Below are 21841 nucleotides of genomic sequence, written 5' to 3' on the forward strand. Positions count from 1 at the left end.
CTGGGACGGACTGCAAGCCTGAAATGCTGTTACGGCTTATCCTGTATGAATCCAATATTCCATTTGACTGCCCTGCTATTATTGACTGATTGCTCTAGGAAAACAGTGCACTGTAGGTTCCATTTTAATATCCATATTTAGATTATCCTTAATAAGTGCTGTGTGTGAAGGCTATGCCCACAAGTAATAAGGCAAAAAAAAAATTAGCATCTGTTTTTAATTTTCTTTGTGCATTTGTACCACACTTGTTTTGAAACAAACAAACAAACCCAGCCCTTCAAGATTTTCCTCTACTGCTCCACTGCTCAGTAAGTGTTTTTTACTACCGGTACTTACTGCCTCTGCAGTTCCCCTGTGTGCAAAACCTGTGCTATAGTGTAGTTTTCTTGCTACCCCCCCCCCCACTGGTTGCTCCTGTTGGTCCACCTGCCTCACTCTTTCCTACATTGGCTGGCAGCAGTTCTCCAGCATTTCAGACAGAACCTTTTGCACCTGAGCCTGAAGATGCTGGGGATGGAACCTGGGGTGTTTTGCTTTCAAAGCACGTTCTCCAGAATGGAAGGGATGAAGGGGAAGGGCTGGTTCAACATCCAAGGTTCAGTTTCGGGCACCTCCAGTAGGGCTTTGAATGTCCCCAGTGTGGACAGCTGCTGCCCATCAGTGCAGACAATACCGACCTAGATGGACCAATGGTCTGACTTCTTAGAAGGCGGTTTCCTATGTTCTTTGTTTTACACAAGCATTAAAGTGCAGTCAAGGCTGCTACTTAGCCTGTATGTGGGAGCTCAAGCATTAATAATAATAATAATAATAATACCCCATCCATCTCTCTGGGTTTCCCCAGTCACTCTGGGCAGCTCCCAACACAATATTAAAAACACGATAAAACATCAAACATTAAAAACTTCCCTAAACAGAGCTGCCTTCAGATGTCTTCTAAAAGTCAGATAGTTGTTTATTTCCTTGGGAGGGCGTTCTACAGGGCGGGTGCCACTACCGAGAAGGCCCTCTGCCTGGCTCCCTGTAACCTCACTTCTTGCAGTGAGGGAACCGCCAGAAGGCCCTCGGCACTGGACCTCAGTGTCTGGGCTGAATGATGGGGGTGGAGACGCTCCTTCAGGTATACTGGTCGGAGGCTGTTTAGGGCTTTAAAGGTCAGCACCAACACTTTTAGTTGTGCTCGGAACCGTACTGGGAGCCAATGTAGGTCTTTCAGGACTGGTGTTATATGTTCTCGGCGGCCACTCCCAGTGAGTATTAGGAGCATCTGGATTAAGTTAGCAATCTTATATGTAGCTAACCCTGGATTCAGAGATGTTCTGCCACTATGGCAGTGGAGCGCCTGTCAAATTCCATATGTACTCAGCCTAGATGGAGGAGAAAGGACACAATTAGAAAATATGAAATGGTGTAATGGCAGCATACATCAGTCCCAGCATGATTTAAGTAGAGGATTGCATAAAAGTATTTGATATTTCATTTGTGAGACGTACCGTATCTTATTCTAAGCATGGTTAATTTTCTAGGGAAAATGACCACTTTTATTACACCCCCCCCCCTGGAAGAGAAAGCTCTCATTTTCCACCTGCACTGTATTATCCCCAGTTTGCTGGATAACATTGTAAAAATGCTTTTTATTTTTATCTGGTCTAAATCAGTACATGACTATCTTAATGTAAACAGCTAAAGCCTCATGGCAACCTCTTTGTTTTGGCTGTGATGTATTATTTTAAAAAGAATAGGTTTTTCATTAATGACCATTAAACGATTGGAATAAAATGTTTAAGGTGATCATTAATGTATTTATTTGCAGCTTCTGCACAGTTTGACATTTTAATAGTCTGTTTTGTACAACAGTAGGCCAGAACATAAAGCATAATGGCAGATGCTTATATTTTGAAGAATCATACACAGAAATGAAACACATACTCGGGAACACATACTTGGCATGATTTACTTGAACCCTATAAAAGTCTGATTTGTGGGTTAGTGGAATGAGGGCTAAATCAGGGTGTTTGCTTAAGTGATACTATGATTGATTCACTAAGTATTGGGCTCTCTGTGCCCTACCTAGAGTGGAGACCCATCTCTTGCCCCACCTAGAGCAGAGGCATGGTTGATGATGCCAAAAGTTGGGACCTTTTCAGTGGCTGTACCATCTTACCCCATGAAGCATGGGTAGCCCCCTCTCAGGCTGTCTTTTGTTGTCATTTTTATTGTGGCACTTTTTACTCATGATCTCTTGATCTGCTTTAAAATACCAGTAGAGATATAATATTGTGTAGTTTATGTATTTTTCTTGGGTTCTTTTTTGGTATTTTAGTATATTTTATTCTGTTGTAATCATACATTGTTGTAAGCCATTTGAGCAACACTTGAGTGCTAGTCTTCAGCTCCCGCTGCATGGGATTATAATTGTGCGGACCTAAGAATGGAAGGGGGCCTTGTGGGGGTGCACAAACTATGGAAATGCTGTTATCTGCTCATCCCAAATATTTGCATTAGTGCTTTGGCCTGTCATGCCAACATAACATTGCTGATATAAGATCTGCAGCACAATCTTATTTGGGTTTACTCAGAAGTTAATTCAACTGTGCTCTATGAGGCTTACTTCCTAGCTTGTGTATTTTGGAGCTTAGCATAAGTTTTGTGACATTGCATTGATGTAACTTTTGTTACATCCAGCCTTAGGATCTAGCTGTTGTTTTAAAATACAAATGAAAGATGCTGAAAAAGTACCATAAGGTAGGCGTAAACATATATGTGTACACACAGAGAGATAGATAATTGTTTTATTATAGCTATTTTCTCATTCTCCATATCTTAAGACATTTCATTCCTGGAGCTGACAGTTTTCAGAGACAGAGAAAAACGTAGCAACCACATGTGAAAAGTAGGTTACCTACTCTCATCAAGGCATAAGATTTGCTAAGCAAACTATAATTTGTAACATGTGTTCCATCAGTGCCTTTTGATAGAATTGTTCCCATAGCAACAGTGGGGCAAAAACAAATTGTGAAACTCCTAACATGACACTTGTCTGCGCACAAGGAAAATATGAAGTTAATTTTTGTTTATGTTAATTTTACGTTTAATTTAATTAGGTGTAAGAAAAAAGTGTCGTCAGCCTAAGCGTGGAATGCCTTCAGCAATGTGCCAAGTTGTTTTCCTATGCACCATGGCAATAAATCATTTTATCAGCCTTGCATAGGTTGGTTTGAAATGCCACTGGGGATATGTGTCTACGGAAATATTTCATATCCATGTAATTGTGGACTTGTAGGCCTGATACACGGGTGACGTGTCCAGGATACCATCATGAATACATCACCATGTGTTGGGACTTGTGAAATCCCTCAGCCTTAACGTAGCAATTAATGACTTGGAAGGTAGTTATAAAAGGAAAAATAAAAGCATTCCACTGTAGTGTCAGGCATTCCTTAGAAAGTGGTTGTCTCTTAGAGTGGAGCTGATCCATAGCATGGTTTGATCATAGCATGATATGGATAATTTTGTTAAAGCCCAGAGAGCCAAGTTAGCACCTTGATGGACAATCTCCTACTGAACTTCATGTAAACGTCTTTGAGCACCCCAAAATAAAAGTGGCATGAAAATATTAAAAATCCTATAGGCATTGGCTGATGCAAGTCTTCTTCTAAACCAGGGGTAAGCAAACTTTTTCAGTCCACTGTCCCTCAGACCTTGTGGGGGGCCGGACTATATTTTGAAATAAAAAAATGAACAAATTCCTATGCCCCACAAATAACCCAGAGATGCATTTTAAATAAAAGCACACATTCTACTCATGTAAAAACACCAGGCAGGCACCACAAATAACCCAGAGATGTATTTTAAATAAAAGGACACATTCTACTCATGTAAAAGACACACTGATTCCTGGACTGTCCGCCGGCCGGATTGAGAAGGCGATTGGGCTGGATCTGGCCCCCAGCCCTTAGTTTGCCTACCCATGCTCTGAGTCTAAACCAGGGGTCCCCAGACTATGGCCTGGGGGCCGGATGCGGCCCAATTGGCCTGCCAATCCGGCCTGCCACGACCCCCGCCGCCCGCTCTTACGGCGCACAGCGCGGCAGCGCTCTTCCGGGCTGGGAAAAAAGCGCCGAAAATCCTTTGTGCGCATGCGTATGGGCCTCTCCCGACCCGGAAGAGGTCATTTCTGGTGCACTTCCGGGTCGGGGGAGGCCCATACGCATGCGCACAACGGATTTTCGACGCTTTTTCCACCCTGGAAGCGCGCCACCGCGCCAGTAAGCGCCCGTGCGCATGCGCACGGCCGCACACTCCCCCGCCCGCCGGCCCGCACAGGCACACGCTCCCCCGTCCTCCGGCCCGCCGCGCGATTGGCGCGGTGGGAACCGGCCCAAAAGCCGGTAAGTCTGGGGACCGCTGGTCTAAACCATGGTTTCCAAGCTTGGGTCTCCAGCTGTTTTTGGACTACAGGTCCCATCATCCCTAGCAAGCAAGGCCAGTGGTCAGGGATGATGGGAACTGAAGTCCAAAAACAGATGGAGTCCTATGTTTGGGAACCACTGCAAAGGAACAATCCATACTCCTCCTAGCCCAGCAGTACCTTAATGGTGTGGTGGAACTACCACTCTGCCATTCCAAAAGCCAGGGCAGAAGGGAGGCGGATCATATTGGGGCCAATTCCATTATATGATGGCAGTGGGGCAGGCTTAGAATCCAACAGATCTTAGCCCTGATCTGTTTCTTCTGGGAAAGCTCTGCTTCGGTACTTTTTGCTGGCTGCCACCCAGTAGAGATCCTGTTGGCAGAACTTTGCCTGGCTGCATGAAGAGGGAGGACTCTGCTCTAGCGGAGTAGCATTACTTTGCAGGTAGTGGGCAGGAGGAGGCCAGGGGAGGCTGGCGGGAAAGACAGAGGGACATCTAGGGTCAATCCAACATACATATCCTGTAACTAGTGAAATAATTGCAATAGGAGGAAGATGAGCAGGGTGTATAGCACAAACAGAATGAAGTAACTACTGATTTCTGCTTAAAGTCCAGAAGTTAGGGGTGGCGGTTCCATCAACTTTTACATGCACAGTTTGTTCTTCTGTGTGAAAGAAGCTATTCTGACTCATAGAGCATAGAATAAAGATGTAATAAGAATCCCTGTTGGACTTCCAACATTTAGTAGTGGGCCTCTCCAGACATAGGCGGCAGCGTGCGGAACAAAGCAAAAGTTTTTCAGACTGACACAAACACTGCATTTGGGCAGATATCATGAACATGCAAAACAGGCCAACAGCCTTGTGATAATGTCCCATCTTTGCTCTCCATTGCAGTACGAAATGGCATGCTACTCAAGCATGTTGGCTGTCCCTGTCCCAGCATGCATACGTTTCCATTAGGGAGATCAAGGATCTCACCAAAAGGTTTATAGCAGGGGTCCTATGCCATACTGAACCAAATAGAACCCTGGCGTGGGGGCAGAATCCAGATGGAAAGCTGCAAGAGCATGGGCATCTGTTTTTATAAGGAACCTTTTCCAGTACTTGGCATAAATTTGCTACATTTGAAATCAGCTTTTAAAATCCCTCTGTTAGTTACCCAGGTAAAAAAATGCATACTCTTATTTGATATATTTAGGATGATACGTTTAATTGAATGCTGACATCTTGGCTATATTAATTTTTTTCTTAGACATTTAGCCTGTCCTTGTATGACCTGTTTTCCAAACAGTTCACTGAATCCTCTCTGACTTGTTGATACATAAAGAAATTTTATGTATTTCAACCAGGGCTTGTCTGTTGCTGGTTTCAGCATCATTATCCCCCATGTCTTGCCTATCACGCAAGCCTTTGGGTGTTGCTGCGGTGGGCTTATTGGTCCGTGTGTGTGTGTATGTATTTTGTATCTTATGTATTTTGTATTTTATACTTTAAACTGCTCTGTGATCTCTCGGTGAAGGGTGGTGTTTTGTTATACAATACAGTGTTGTTGTTTTTATAGTGGCCTATATTGCAAGAGGCTTGGACATTAAGCGATTGAATACAAAACTTTAATGTAGGCTGGCCATTTCTTTCACTGAAATGAAGGGGCAATTTTTGGCTTTGTTGCATTATAGCTGTGTGTAATGACATCATCACACTCCTTTCATTACAAGGCACCTTTGGGAAGGAACAATTAGTGCTGGAGAATGGGCAAGAAAGTGTGCCAATTGTTTTCCCCTGAATCTTCTCCAACAGCTGCCTTTACTTTAGCATCAGCGTGTCCCAAACCCACATTTTTGAAATTGGCACAGGTTGAGAACTCTGGCAGGGTAAAAGTGTGTGTGTGTGTGTGTGTGTGTGTGTGTGTGTGTGTGTGTGTAAGAGAGAGAATTTTAGTTAGCTAGTTTTCCCCATGGTTGGGGAAAAGTCAAGCACACTTTTCCTCCTGTCCATCTCCAGGTGCAAATTGTCCTTTGATCAGGGCAATTTGCAAGGGAGAAGAGCCCATCTCTCTCCTTAACAAAGCATGTGAACATCATCTGCTCTGAGCTTAATCGAGCTGAGTGACCACAAACCTCCCAGACCTAACAAGTCACCTGATCTTCACCTGATCAGCTAGTAAACTGGCCTGTGTTCTCTCATCTACCTCAGCCTCTTAAGGTATATTTCCTCACTGTGCCTCAGAAGGAGAAGGGGACACCTCTGGTTCTGGTGACATGTCTATTTCCTCTGGCCCCTGTGAACTGCTGGCTCTCTCTTCAACATCCTCTGCTGTTCATTGAGGAGACCTCATCAGCCCCAGTCTCCCATTCCCCATCTTCAGTGGCTACACCCCTTACTGGGATCCTCTTCCCTTTTCTCTGTGTCCTGGCAGGTCATGATATCAAAGCAGCATTCTGATCAAAATTTGTGCAAGCTGCATGACACCTGCACTGTCATTCGTGTGTGGATAGTGTTTGATAGATATCTTTAACAATCCCTCCTTTTAACTGAAAATATAGACAAGGTACACCAAGAATTAAAAGCCCTGGTGGGATATGGCAATTTTTTTTATTTTTTAAAAAGTCACAACATGCCATGGCCTTTCAGAGAAAAAATGGTTCATTATGTTGCAAGCTTTCAAACGGAACATATTACTGCATCAGATAAGTCAAGTAAACTGAAAAGTTGCTCTGTTTATAGATGTGGAGGTGGAGGCACTCCTCAGGCATTAAAATGTTTCCTCTTAATTTCCAGATTACAGAACAGGCCCTTGTTTCACTCAGGTCAGCAACCAGATGTGTCAAGGCCAGCTGACTGGCATTGTTTGCACGAAGACGCTTTGTTGCGCAACCATTGGCCGTGCATGGGGCCACCCTTGTGAGATGTGCCCTGCTCAGCCTCAGCCATGCCGCCGTGGTTTCATCCCCAACATCCGCACTGGCGCATGTCAAGGTAAGCCATTTGTGTTACATTAGTTACTGCAATTTAAATGTTTTCCTACTGTAGAGTAGATCTGAGCAATTGATTGAAGCCAGATGTTTCTTCCCTCCTTTCTCATATATATATATATATATATATATATATATAGAGAGAGAGAGAGAGAGAGAGAGAGAGAGAGAGAGAGAGAAAGTGAGAGTATATTCAAAATATAAAGCATTTCTGTAAGTGTCAAGATATTTGTTAGGCGGCATTGACATAATAATGAAACCATGGTGGAGGAATGAATTAGACCCACAGACTGTGCATGAAATACAAAAGTGAAAATAACTTATTGAGATAGAGTCATGTACTGCAATGGATGCCTCTCCCCTTTCTTGGGATAACCATTATACAGTCAGAACTCATGTTGTGTCCGCTTCAGGTTTTGTGTTGCATCCTGCGGCAACCCGGAAGTACTGGAATGGGTTACTTCTGGGTATTGCTGCTTGTGCATGCACAGAAGTGCTAAATTGTGCTGCACATGTGTGCAGATGTGGCGCTTTGGCTTGCGTCAGTTCCGTGTTATGGATGGGCTTTTGGAATGGATCCCGTCCATAACACGAGGTTCCACTGTATATACTATGTCTATTAAGTGTCTATAATTTCCCCTGCACAGGAGCAGCTGGTGGAGAGGGCAGCCACAATAGTCTTGGCCTCCCAGCAGCTACTGTCACCATGGGACAGTGAGGGGGCTGGTAAGGGCAGCAGAGAGATCAGGGTGGTTCGGGCACCCAATCTGGCACTTCTGCTAGTGTGCCCTGCTGGCCTGACCTCATTGCTGCCCTACCCTGTGCCATCCAAGTATGCAGCTGTGACACCACTGCAGTGCCGCCATGTCCTGAGTGGTGCTCTCCTTTGGTGACTGCTGCTGCCCCTGTACATAAACAAACAAACAAACAAACAAACAAACAAACAAACAAACTGCATTTTGGTAAAACAAGTGAACGAGTGGTTCCCAAAGTGAAATGTGGGGTTTCCTAGAAAGGCGTGAGAGCAACTACTTTCCTCCCCACCCCGCCAAAGTTGTAACTGTTGTTCACAACATACTGAATTGTGAAATATAGGAGAAATGCCCATTTTTACTCCCAGCCTTTGCCAGCCAAACTTAAAAGTACATTTTCTTGAAAATTGTGCAGGTTATTACAGTTATTAAGAAAATGTACTTCAAAGCTTTTTGTCCCTATAGGCACTGAGTATGTAATTAATGCAATTACAGGGCTGACACTAAAATCTGAGAGTCATGTAGAAATATCCTCATTATAGCAACTGGTTCTAAAATTGGCAGCCTTAACAAAGCAGCCTATTTGTCCTTGTACAAAATGGGTAAGTGACATAATTTCTGCTCAGTGGATTGATACAGTGATCTTTTGCTTTCTAAGGTGAATTAATATAACAATAGGTTGTTCTACAGCAGTCAGACATATGCGCCAATTTTCATTCCATTGGATCGAATCTAATGTGGAATGAGTAGAAAAAAAGTAACCAGTAGTAAATATATCCTTCCTTCTCCTTAGAACAGCCTTCTGCATCCTGGTGTCCTCCAGATGTCATTGGCATACAGCTCCCTTCAGCCCTAGCCAGCATGGCCAATGATGAGGAATTATGGGAGTTGTAGTACAAAAGGTATCTGGAAGACACTAGATTGGGAAAATCTCCCTGAAAGTGTCGCAGGCTTCGGCCGCGAAAGAAAAACACAATGTTCAAGAGACTTCCATAGGTCAGGTAGAAGAATTGGGTCCATGGCCCAAGAAAGTAGTGTAATAACAGAACAAGTGTTCATGTGACTCAGAAGGCAGTGGCATGGATGAATGTGAATAAAACTTTCTTTGCAGATCTTGCAGTGGGAATGCAACAGTGTAAACAGCTTTTATTTCATGTAATGCAGCCATATGGGCCTCAGGCTTCGCATGTGTTCTGTGAACCAGCAGAACACTCTCAAAGACATTGAAGTACAGACATGAAATACACACATCGCTGTTTGCTACTATCTTACAAAACTACAATTTTTATGCAGGAAAATTGGTATATTTTTTGAGACAATATATGCAAACTTATAGGGACGCAGGTGGCACTGTAGTCTAAACCACAGAGCCTAGGGCTTGCCGATCAGAAGGTCGGCGGTTCGAATCCCCACGACGGGGTGAGCTCCCACTGCTCTATCCAAGCTTCTGCCAACCTAGCAGTTTGAAAGCACGTCAAAGTGCAAGTAGATAAATTGGTACCGCTCCAGCGGGAAGGTAAACAATGTTTCCGTGCGCTGCTCTGGTTTGCCAGCAGCGGCTTAGTCATGCTGGCCACATGACGCGGAAGCTGTCTGCGGACAAACACCGGCTCCCTCGGCCAGTAAAGTGAGATGAGCGCCGCAACTCGTCGTCTGCACTGGACTTAATGATCAGGGGTCCCTTTACCTTTTTATACAAGTTTATATCCCGGCCTGCCAAGAGGTGAAACTGTATACAAAAGTAGATTCCGGTAGGTAGCCGTGTTGGTCTGACGCAGTCAAAATAAATTGAAAAATTGAAAAATTGTCCAGTAGCACCTTATTCCCAGAACAAACTTAGTTGGTCTCTAAGATGCTGCTGGACAATTTTTTTATTTAGTATACAGAAGTGTATGAAAGAAGCTGACCTTGGGAAGCAAAGCATGTGCTGTTTTTAAAAGGTTTTAGCACTGCATTTTTTGCACTGTCCAGCCTTCCTTAATGGTACTACGCACTGTCAGAACTCATAGAAGAGTTTGTTTGGCCTTCCTGCGTCTAGGATTGGGCTGCTGAAGTGGATGGGCTGCCTGGAAAGAGAAGCGCAGGCCCCCAGCAGCCTCACACTTTCCCTATCCATTTCCCAAAATGCCTCTGAGTCCCCACATGTGCCCAAGGATATTCTTCATAGGAAGGGAAAGAAAGACTTGGGGGATTCTGGAACTGTTAGTCTCAGCCCTGGTTCCCGGTCAGGAAAGCCATTCTGCTGGGACCCAGGAGAGCTTGCTACTTCTGCCTTCCTCTATGTGAAGGTAGCTTTTTTTTGGCCTTAGGGCAGGGGATAGCAGTTTACCGATTGCAAATAGGCAATAAAATGCTTAAAGTACATTATAGGAAATGGGTGGAAGTTTACAAACTGTGTGTCAGGCTTGGATGTTTTCAAGGGTGTGCTCACCTATATGAGTATCTTTTCTCGAATGTTTATGACTCCTGTAGTTTAGGGAGAGAAACGATTAGAAGTATGCCAAGGATTCACTTAGCTCTGTAGTTTCAGTGCCCTTGAGAATGTTTTTTGGCATTTCACGGCTTTGGCTGCTGGCTAACTGAGCATGACAAATATCCTTAAATTGTGCAATGAACAGTTGACATTGTTGCAGAATTACACTGTGGAAATAGAAAACAGTGTGGGTATTTTGCCTGTGAACAATGCGCATTTAAAACAACCATTTTCTTTTTTTACACTATGTAATTTCACAATTGCTTCTTACGGCGTTCTGAATGTGCTTCGCTCAACATGAATTAGGAACTTGGCTGCTGAGAAGCTTGTACTGTCAAATCATTTCAGAGAGAAGCAAAATATCAAAGGCATAAAGATAACATCAGACTTTTGACAAGGGACAAATCCTGAAAAGTGCTGAATATCCATATTTCTTATTAAGCCAGACACAAAGGCCAATTGCAAACACGGATTGAATTTGCTTTCCTGCACACAGTACTGTGTTCCTTTTGTTAACTAACAGAGAAACACAGGAACTGATTATGTGTGGCCTTTATTCAGACCATAGAATTGTGGAGTTATAAAGCTGTAAGGGACCACGAGGAACATCTAGTCCAACTGCCTGCAATGCAGAAAACTTTCGCCCAATGTGGGGCTCGAACCCATGACCCTGAGCTTAAAAGTCTTGTGTACTACCAGTTGAGCTAATAGGGAAGATAATAGAGATTCCCATTTTCAAGTCATAATCAGAAAAGATTCCCTATTTGAGGTCCAGATGGAATTGCTATGTCTTCCAACTGAATGAAAGAAGCATTTGAAATCGCATTTTGTGCATCCTCAGAACAATCCCATAAAGGTATTATATGGAACTATTTGACAGCCATTATCAGTTTTCCTGATTTGCCATTGAACTGAACAACTGAGAGAATTCTATTGATGTACACCTCCTGACTTTTAATTCGAAAATATAGATTTCAAGTCCATGTCCAGATGTTCTTTCTCTTGCTTGGTGTGCTTGATGGCACATAACTCATACCTTCTGCTTTTTACTTTGAGAGATTACGTGGGTTTGTTTATCCTGTTTAGAACAATGGTACCTTGGAAATAGTGGCAGCAAACAACTGCCATGTCCAAGCCATCATCCTCACTAGGACAAAGGGTTCTAAGGGTACCACTGGTTTATGTTCCTCTTCCTTCTAGAGCTGTGGCAGCATCCTGATCTTTATTTGCACAGGCCCTACCGGACAAGCTTTCCTGTGCACATCACTTTGATAGGCCCCCTGTTTTAAGTGTAGGATAGAAGCCCATATTCCTTGCAAGTGTAATTCCCTTTGCATGCTTCTTCCAGACAATGTATGTTCCTAAGTTTAAAGAAATCTGATGATCTTGAATGAGATTCTGCATGTTGGCTTGTGGCCTTCCCTCAGGGCCGTCTTAAGCATCCCTGGTGCCGTGGTGCGGCGGATCCCTCCGGCGCCCCCCGCCCCGTTTCCCAACAGGGCAGGCGGGCTCAGCGTGCATGCAGCACAGCTGCCGGGCCACTGCTGCGCGGCGGGCGGGCAGGCTCAGCGCGCAGCATGGCTGCCGGGTGCTGCTGCATGGTGGGCGGGCGGGCGCAGCATGGCTGCCGGGCGCTGCTGCGTGGCAGGCGGGCTTACCGCATAGCATGGCTGCCGGGCGCGCCCTGCGCCACCCAACCTGACCATAGGGCTGGCCCTGCCTTTCCTGATGTGTATGGCTTCTGCTGCTGGCTTCTGATACTGGCTTGAGTTTTGTTTTTATGTGGCTTTTAGAAGAGTTTAGACTGTGAGCTGCCTCACAACCAAAAGGGAAGATAAACTTATTTGATGACCCTCCCCAATCTATGAGGTTATACAAGGAGGCCTTCCTACATGTCCTGGTTGTAACTGAGGTACATCTGGTACGAAAGCTTTTGAGATGTGGAACCTCCCTGCCTTGGGAGATCTATCTTGCCCTTGCTATGTTAGATTTTAGCTGCCTGTTGAAGACCTGTTTATTTAGACAGGCATTTAGTCTTAGCTGTTTACATTCTGTATTATTGGATTTAGGTATTACTGGATTGTTTGCATTCTACTGGCATTTTTTAGATGGTTTTTTTTTTATTAGCTTTCTTGAGCACTTCATTATGGAGAGGCAGGATACAAGTGATGTGTGAGAACGAAAGAAAGGAGAGGGAGAGAAAGAAAGAACACAGATATATACACATAGAATTGTAGAGTTGGAAGAGACCCCAGGGGTCACCTAGTCTAGATTACAACAAGATCATATGTGACAGATGGCAATCCAGCCTCTGCTTAAAAACCTCCAAGGAAGGAGAGAGATGCCTTTTTTTTAGTCACAAGATAACTGTAGGAGGAGAAAGTTACATTGACAGATATCACTTTATCTGCTGAGGAGCATGTTGCTTTGCAGTGGAAGCCTTGCTTAGTTTCAGTGGCTGCTTCTGATGGCAGAGTTGCTCTTCAATGCAAAAAGCAAAAAAGCCTGACTACGCATGTAGCTATAAACAGTAAAGTGGGCTTTAAAGTTAAAAGGTTTGAAGTATGCTTTAAACCAAACATTTGGTTTCCTCTCTTGTACCTGTTTGGGGGAGGGGACAAGCTGGAAGAGATGACCATTTGACATCTCTGTAGTAATTAGTCCACATTTATAATCAACTTAAAAACAGATGAGAAGCAATTCCAGCAGAGACTACCCTAATGTGAAACATCGCTCTAAGAACACATCTGGTTAGACATCGTAAGATTATAGAAACACTCAATTCGGGATGAAAACAACAGATGTTAGTCCTGCCTTATCTACAGTAAAAGGGAACTGTAAATATGTATTAACCGGACTCGAGCTTTACTTTCTTACAAGTCCATCTTATGCCACTAGGATTGTGAATATTTCTGCCCACAGGACTGGCTAGAACCACTCGTTCTAATAGCAAACTCAGGTGGTGAGTGCTGACAAGAATGTAGGCAAAATGAGGCCACTGAGAACAAGAAGCGGAGGTATCAGCATACATTGGGGAAACACTGATGTTAGCAAATATGTTACACTTTTTTAAAAAAGCAATGTGGGATCCCCCACCTTGCACCATCCCTAACAGCCCAGTGCAGAAGGAACATGTTCAGTAGCCATGGAATTTTGAGTTCTCATGAGCACATGCTGGCATCCAGGCAGAGGTGGGAAATACTCATGTGTGAAACCTATGTTTCTATATCCCTGGAAACCCCTTGAGTTGGTTCTGGTGAAGCAGGGTTTGCTGGACCATAGGGTGGCATAGTGGGAACTACAACATTCATGGAAGTGGGCAGAACAATGTCATATCCGACAGACTCTCCTGTCTCCCACCTATAAATGGCCACAATAATATTTAGATTTCATCTTAGTATTCTGCTGAACCAAAAGATCTACAGGCCCTTTTTCATATGAAATATGAAGTGAGGCATGAAAACTATAATAAGAGCCATTTGCAGAGATGGAAACCAATGTAGCCTCTAACCTTTGGCTTATGAAACCACTGAAACCAACTTGATATGTGCTTTCATTTGGCTAGTTCAGAACCTCACTGTGTAAGACTGTGATGTGTCCAACCAAATTTCAGACCTAATTTATGTACATATGTAAATATCAATAGCTTTTCTAGCTTCAGTTGCTGATGTAGCAAGGCTCCATTCATATTTCACTTCCTGATTTATTTTCCATAGGACAGTTTTACATAATGCAAGTTGCTGTCTTTTCCCCCCTTCCTTGTTTTTTTTACCATAAATCGAACTAAAGCTGATAATGATTAATAAAGTTTCTTAAATACTAAAATGTTTTCACTTCAGGGAGAGAGGGAAACTTAGCCTATTTTTGTTTCCTGCTAGTAGAGCTATTAATTATTTAATAATTCAATATCTGCAACTCATTTAGCTGTGAAACATTCTCTTGTGAAGGAGTCAAACAGAGACACTCTTTGTAGAAGTAGTGGCCACCAGAGAATTCATATATTGCTGTTTGCACATTAATTTGCTACTTACAACATCTGTAAATTGTTAATATTAGCTACTGCTCTGCTGACACAGTTGGCTGCATTTGAATAAGCAACATTGGCAGATAAAAGGTCTACTTATACTGAATGCCTCCATGCATTGAGTGCACATTGAAGCATAAGGCTAAAGGTCAAACCCTGTACCTTACAGCTAAGAACTGAAAGAGGCTATTGGGAATACTGACGTGGTTACTAATACCACGTGTCTGGTGGGACTTAACTTTGGGCGAATAATTGCAGTGCTGAAATCTGCCCTCCAATGTCTCAAAAGTTTTCTCTCCTTTATTTTATTCATTTTATTTTATTTTATTTTTTGCCTTATTCTCAGAACACTTTAGAATCTCAGGGGATGGGTTGGTTTTTTTTTGTTTTTTTGTTTTTTTGGAGCTTACCTAATTGTTTCAAGGGGGCCAAGGGTGGTATATGCATTTTGCATAACAGTAAAGATTTCTCCTGCACTCTGCTGCCTTCCTGCCACTCCATGCTTCCTAATCTGAAAAAGCCCCATGGGATAAGTTACCTTATGTCTTGCCCGGGGCTTTAAAACACAGGAACCCCCAGAAACTCCATAGTGCAGACTATTAGTGAGATGATTGGTTGAATGAAAGAAAGGGCACTCACAAATTACCCTTTAGTCACCTCAGAAGTAACATAAGCATAACAAATTCCTCCACCCTGCCCATGAGAATTTAACCAAAATATCCTCTCCCCCTTGATAATTTTTGAACACAATTTCTTTTCTCATTAACTGATGAAGATTGGTTGAAAAAATCTACAGGAGAAAATTTTGGCGAAGAGGTAGAGTAAATTAGCGGGGTTTTTTTTTCACTCCATAAGATGCACCTGACCAAAAGACGCACCTAATTTTTTAGAGGAGGAAAGCCCTGTTTTAGGGGGGGATCAGCTCACAGTTGTGCAGCTTTTTTTTTTTTTTTTTTTTGCTAATGGGAAAAGTCCCGGTTTTGGGGGGATCAGCTCACAGTTGTGCAGCTTTTTTTTTTTTTTTTTTTTTGCTAATGGGAAAAGTCCCGGTTTTGGGGGGATCAGCTCACAGTTGTGCAGCTTCTTTTGCGAAGGGGGAAAGCTCCATTTTTTGAGGATCAGCTCAAAGTTGTGCAGCTTCTTTTGCAAATGGGAAAAGCCCTGTGGTGTTTTTTTTGGGATCAGTTGTGCAGCTTCTTTTGCACAGGGGGAAAGCTCCATTTTTGGGGGGTCAGCTCACAGTTGTGCAGCTTTTTTGCAAAGGGGGAAAGCTCCATTTTTGAGGATCAGCTCAAAGTTGTTGAGCTTACCTTGCAAAGGGGGGAAATCCTGTTTTTATAGGGTTCAACTCACAGTTCTGCAGCTTCTTTAGGAACGGAAAGGGAGCCATTTCTACAGTTTCCAGACAGATAATCTAATCAGCCAGTCACATGTCACTAGGGAAACAAACAGCCTCCATCTGCAGAACATTCAACAATGGATGCCTGGGCAAGGGGGCCGGGCCAGGAAGGGAGCTAGCGTCTCTTATGTCCCTCCCCAATCTCTTGCAATCAGCTGCTGAGCGGCTTCCTTTCAACACCCTCTTCCCCTCTTGTTAGCCTTTAGCTCTTTCTTTTTTTAAAAAAAAAAGCATGATCTGCCTTTTGCCCCTGGGCAATTCGGCTCCAGGGGCCATGCATCCGCTCCGTAAGACACACAGACATTTCCTCTTACTTTTTAGGAGGAAAAAAGTGCGTCTTATGGAGCGAAAAATACGGTGCACATTTCCCCCCTAGCACTTCCTCCTGCCCAACCTGTTGTCATTTTGTAATTGCTGTCTTAATGTAATTGTTGTTTTAATTAGAAGCTTGCTCTAGTTCGTATCCTTATACTATATCACTGGCCAATTACCCTTCTAAGCCACAGCTCTGTTAAATCACTGGCTGATCACTTGAAGTCGTCTTGCTGTTTTTTTCTTTCAAGCTAACATACTGAAATATAATACTGACAATCAGAGGTGGTTTTAGGGTGGCACAAGCAATGTGGCAGAACTGGGCACCACACTAAGTGGAAATACAAAAATTCTGTAGAACGGAGCACAAGAGGCAGGGGGTACCGAATTTGCGTCGCACAGGGCACCACTGAAAATTGAGAGCCGAAATCTGCCACTGCTCCCATTGGCTTTTCCAAAGGACTTCTGTGGGAGGCTTCCTCTGTCCTTGCAAACCTTCTTAGCTTCAGCTTTCATTGATTTCAGCTTTAAAGCATTGGCTCCTTCTTCTTGCTTCCTTCTAGCCCCCTATGGACACTGGTTGTTTCCCCTGGCAACAAGAGCTTTCCATTCCAAACTTTCAGACTTGTCTCTATCTCTTCGGCACATATCTTCACAGTCTTCCGAAGCCCCTTAAAAAATGCTGAGCCTGCCCTTTTATTCTCTCCAGTCAGACCCTCCAACCAGTCGCTAGGTTCTCATTGGAATCCCAAAATTTCATTGGTCTATAACTACAGACCAATATATTTGAGTGGAATGTCCTTTTGGATTCTACTGAAATGTATGGAAGTTGAATTCTGTAGCCAAGTGTCACAACTGAAACCTTATGCGTTACATAATAATCTTTTTGGCTTATCAGTTTATCTGCCTCCTGGTAAACTGCCAATGGTACCCCAATACAGTGTACAGTGGTACCTCTAGTTGCGGACACAATCCATTCTGGGGTGCCGTTTGCACCCCAAAAAGTCCGCGAGTAGAGCGGCACTTCTGCGCAAGCGCGGAGTGCAATAGAACACTTCTGCACATGTGTGAAGTGTGCAGAACGCTCCTGCGCATGCGTGAAGTGCACAGAACACTTCTGTGCGTGTGCGCATGGCAAACGCGTCAAACCCGGAAGTGTATACTTCCGGGTTTGCCACGTTCGCAAGCCGAAAAGATGCAACATGAACCTAACGTAACACGAGGTTTTACTGTATCTGGCGTCATTTAGGAATAAAAGTCCAGTCTCCCCCTTTCACACAATTAACTTGATAGTGTTTGAAACAGAGCCCTCTTGTTACATTTAGATTTCTCCCATAAAAATACAGTTTCTTACAGGCACCGTCAACAGTCTGTGAACCCTCCTGACACCTGTGGGTATAGGGTGGTATATAAATCCAATAAATAATAATAATGATAACAGACTGCAAAATCCTTAATGTGCCATTTAAACATGCTAAAATCTGTATATAGGTGCGGGATGTGTTGAGGATTTTTAATGGGCTGAATTAGCACTGCTGAGATGAAAAAACCATAAGTGCCTGTGTCATGGGGTTCTGGGTGGAAAGATTGGTCACCATTGCACCTGCCATCTAGACAAAGGGCAAAAATCTGGCCTCTCTATTGAAGAATGTCTGTAGAGTCATTGAGCTTTTCCAGGCAACAAAGTTCTAGACTACAGTGGTGCCTCGCTAGACGAAATTAATTCGTTCCTCGGGTCTTTTCTTATAGCGAAAAATTCGTCTAGCGAATCCCATAGGAATGCACTGAAATTTTTTTGACTTTTTTTTTGCCCATAGGAACGCATTAATTGAATTTCAATGCATTCCTATGGGAAACCGCGATTCGCTAGACGAATTTTTCGTAAAACGCATTCGTCTAGCGAGGCAAGCTCTGCTCGAAAAATCATTTCGTTAAGCGGAAATTTCGTTAAGCAGGGCATTCGTTAAGCGAGGCACCACTGTACTTGAATGCACAAGTCATTTTTTATTAGAAAGAAAATTGATTGTTCTAATGTACCCTCATTATAGGGACACGGGTCGCACTGTGGTCTAAACCACTGAGCCTCTTGGGCTTGCCGATCGGAAGGTTGGCAGTTCGAATCCCTGTGATGGGGGTGAGCTCTCATTGCTTGATCCCAGCTCCTGCCAACCTAGCAGTTCAAAAGCATGTCAAAGTGCAAGTAGATAAATGGGTACCGCTCTGGCGGGAAGCGGCTTAGTCATGCTGGCCACATGACCCGGAAGCTCCGGACAAACGCCAGCTCCCTCGGCCTATAGAGCAAGATGAGCGTGTAACCCCTGAGTCGTCCACAACTGGACCTAACGGTCAGGGGTACCTTTACCTTTATCTTTTACCCTCATTATAAGTGCTGTTCCTCTTGAACAGCCTATATTGCAAACCAAAAACTAAAAAACGGCAATTCTAGGAAGGACATGCAGGAGTCCACATGGCTTTACATCATCTCTATTCTATGCATTATGGAGGCTGTTTATTTCTAAATAAACTCAGCATAGTTTCAGCAGTAAAGTATAAACACTTCTGCAAATTTAGTTACAACTGAAGTTTGGCAATCAATGGTTATAATAAACTATGTTTAGCTAGATGTCTACATTGTAAAGTCCTTCAAATTCTCATTGTTTGCAATGTATATGTCTTCAGGTTTCTGGAACTAGAATTGTTTTTGTTGGTTGGTTGGTTTTAAATAGAATAATTCCTTGTAATGTGGAAATTTAATAGTGTAGAAGCAAAATGGGGCCATCTATTTTTTTTAAATATATTTTTATTAATTTTTCCAATTAAAACCAATTATATCACATTATTTCAAATTATACACATATATATCAATCAAACCGAATGTTATACCAAATCATCTAAAAAATTTTGGGGGTTCCCATGCTTCAAGAAATTGGGGATTCCTCACAACCGTCTACTGCCGTCTTTTTTCTAAAATTCAAATCGTGCAAAATGGGGCCATCTAAAATAAGATGGTAGCTTCTCCATACTCAGAGGATGCAGAAGTTACAGAAGTTCTTAAATAAAAATAAAACAAACTTTCCACCCCCCAGGGAGCGACGCTTGGGACAAACAGCCAACAGTTTGGGGAATTCCCAGGCCGGCCCCTGGGGATTGGTGAGGCTTTCTCACCAGGTGATTGATTTGAATTCCAGCCAGTCCGTCCAGGCTGAGTGGGCGGGGTTTGGGAGGCCAGCAGCCCTAGATCGCAGGGGCCTTTGAGGTTTCAGGATTTGTGGAATATTGATGAGCATAGAGGTAACTAATCACATTGTCTGGAGATAGAGATTATGACTGCCCTCAGCAAGAAAACACATTAGTGTACATTGTATTAGCATTCACATGAGGTTTATTTTCATTTAGGATATTGAAAATGCATATTTTATTTGCAGATGTTGATGAATGTCAGGCAATCCCTGGAATCTGCCAAGGGGGGAATTGCATCAATACAGTTGGATCATATGAGTGCAAATGTCCTGCTGGTCACAAACAGAATGAAGCAACTCAGAAATGTGAAGGTAAGTGTAACAAACTGGGGGGGAAACCCTCCTAGATAGTGTTCGCTGCCTGTTGTTTTATGATATATTGGACTGAGAGCATGGGGGCATAGTTTGGGGTTTAGAGTCTGGACCCTAACAGAGGGATTCAGTCGGATGCTTGATAAGAACACCAATTTTCATTTCCTCCCATATAACGCCTGCCGTGTACACTTTGCACCCTATTTGTTTTTGCTGCTTCCAGCTATTCCTTCTCCGTTTTTTGAAATTTGGCAAGACACTTCATCCTCCATTTCCTTCCTGCTTCAGTCTGTCAAGCATTCCCAGCATCATGGGACAGTGACTCTAAATCCCTTCTCTCTTTCTCTTGTATAAGCATTTCTGGAAATATTCCAAACTCTCCCTTAGGCTTAAGAACTCTTTTTTGCCCTCTTCTACTATTAAATGAATTGTAAGACCTAAGAACATCAATCGTGCTGACCATGAGAGAGCAAGGTAACGTAATCTGATTGCACAGGTGTTTGAGTGAGAAGAGAGGAACAGTGGAAAAGAAAATCCATTTAATCATGAACAGATGAACCACATATTTGTTATGTGTAGATTAATTATGTTTTAACTTATTTGCTCATTTTGACTGAACTTTGACAGGAAAATCTGAGTTCTTGGGAAAGGGGGGGAGGTAAGGTAGCAAGACCCATCTATTTTCTCGTCTGCAAAATTCCCTAAAATTTTATTCCTTTACAGTTCCTGCTAAATAGCAGACATTGTAACCATAAATACAATTGGTTAAGCTTTGAAGAAAAGATAGCAAAACAGAGGCTATGACTCCAGTTTTAATGAAGGAAAACAAACATTTTGTTTCGGGAAGTTTTTAATGTTTGATGTTTTATCGTGGTTTTAATATTCCTTTGGGAGCCACCCAGAGTGGCTGGGGAAACCCAGCCAGGTGGTTGGGAAATGAAATGAAATGAAAGAAATTAATAAAGAAATATTATCATCATCACTGAGAAAATATTTGCTTGGGACTGTATCATAAATAAATCAGTTTTGGAATAAATAATAAAGGCAATGTTAACAATAAATAGAGAGCTGTTGTATATTTTCACCACGAGAAATCCTTTATCTTCTCTTTGTGAAAATTTGGAAATGTACTGTTACTTGCGCAACAGCAACTGAAACAAATTAGGTGACAACAGCTTTAGTTTCTAAATTTAGCTGTACATAGTACAGATATTGCGTAGGCAAAGCAAGTGTGGGTATGTTCTTGGCTTTTGTGCTGTATTGTGGAATTCACAAGTTATTTGTTTTTGAAACATGTAACATTGTTTGCAAGAAATGCTATTATTATTATTATTATTTCCTTCTACCCTTCTCCTCCTCCTCCTCCCTTTTCTCAACTCTTTTTTTTTTGCACACAGATCACACATCCCTTTTCATGCAATCTCCCCTCTCCTGTTGTGTATCTAGCTTTGCCCATGCACACCATTATCACCTTCTTTGACACCTTTTCCCACCTTCTCCTTTTCTCAAGTCTTTTGTACACAGACAATCCCCATTTCTATGGTTCGTCCTCTCTCCTATTCTGCAGCCCTTTTCTGTACACGCACCATGCTGAAAAAATGTTGCTGTGTCATTAGGATGAATAGACACTTAAGAGTAAGCCTACCAGTTTGTTGAGTGGACAAATGTTAAGATCAGGTGGCGGATGTTGTACGTATATGGGTGCTTGCAATTGTAGAATAGTAGAGTTGGAAAGGACCTCAAGGACCCCAATCCCCTGCAGTGCAGGAATCTCAACACACAGTTGCTCATCCAGTTTGAAACCATGCTGGACCCTGCTTAGCTTTGCAAAAGTGCTAGCAGTTTTATTGCTGCTGCACTAGGAGGACTAATATATCTTCTAAATTACTACTCTGAATCATGAAGATGTTGAAGACAACACATGGTACCTACCAGCAGTGA

At 43.0% G+C, this 21841-nt stretch overlaps 1 protein-coding gene across 1 annotated transcript in view; it reads left to right on the forward strand.

The window, feature by feature from the left end:
- Window positions 1-21841, forward strand: part of FBN2 (fibrillin 2) — a 140301-nt gene that overhangs the window by 17070 nt on the left and 101390 nt on the right. Inside the window, exons 6-7 of the mRNA XM_035099625.2 lie at window positions 7196-7393; window positions 19775-19900. Of these exons, the coding sequence (XP_034955516.2) occupies window positions 7196-7393; window positions 19775-19900 (324 nt within the window). The remainder of the gene's footprint in view (window positions 1-7195; window positions 7394-19774; window positions 19901-21841) is intronic.

Source organism: Zootoca vivipara, chromosome 11, assembly GCF_963506605.1.
Source record: "Zootoca vivipara chromosome 11, rZooViv1.1, whole genome shotgun sequence".
Taxonomy (NCBI): Eukaryota; Metazoa; Chordata; class Lepidosauria; order Squamata; family Lacertidae; genus Zootoca; species Zootoca vivipara.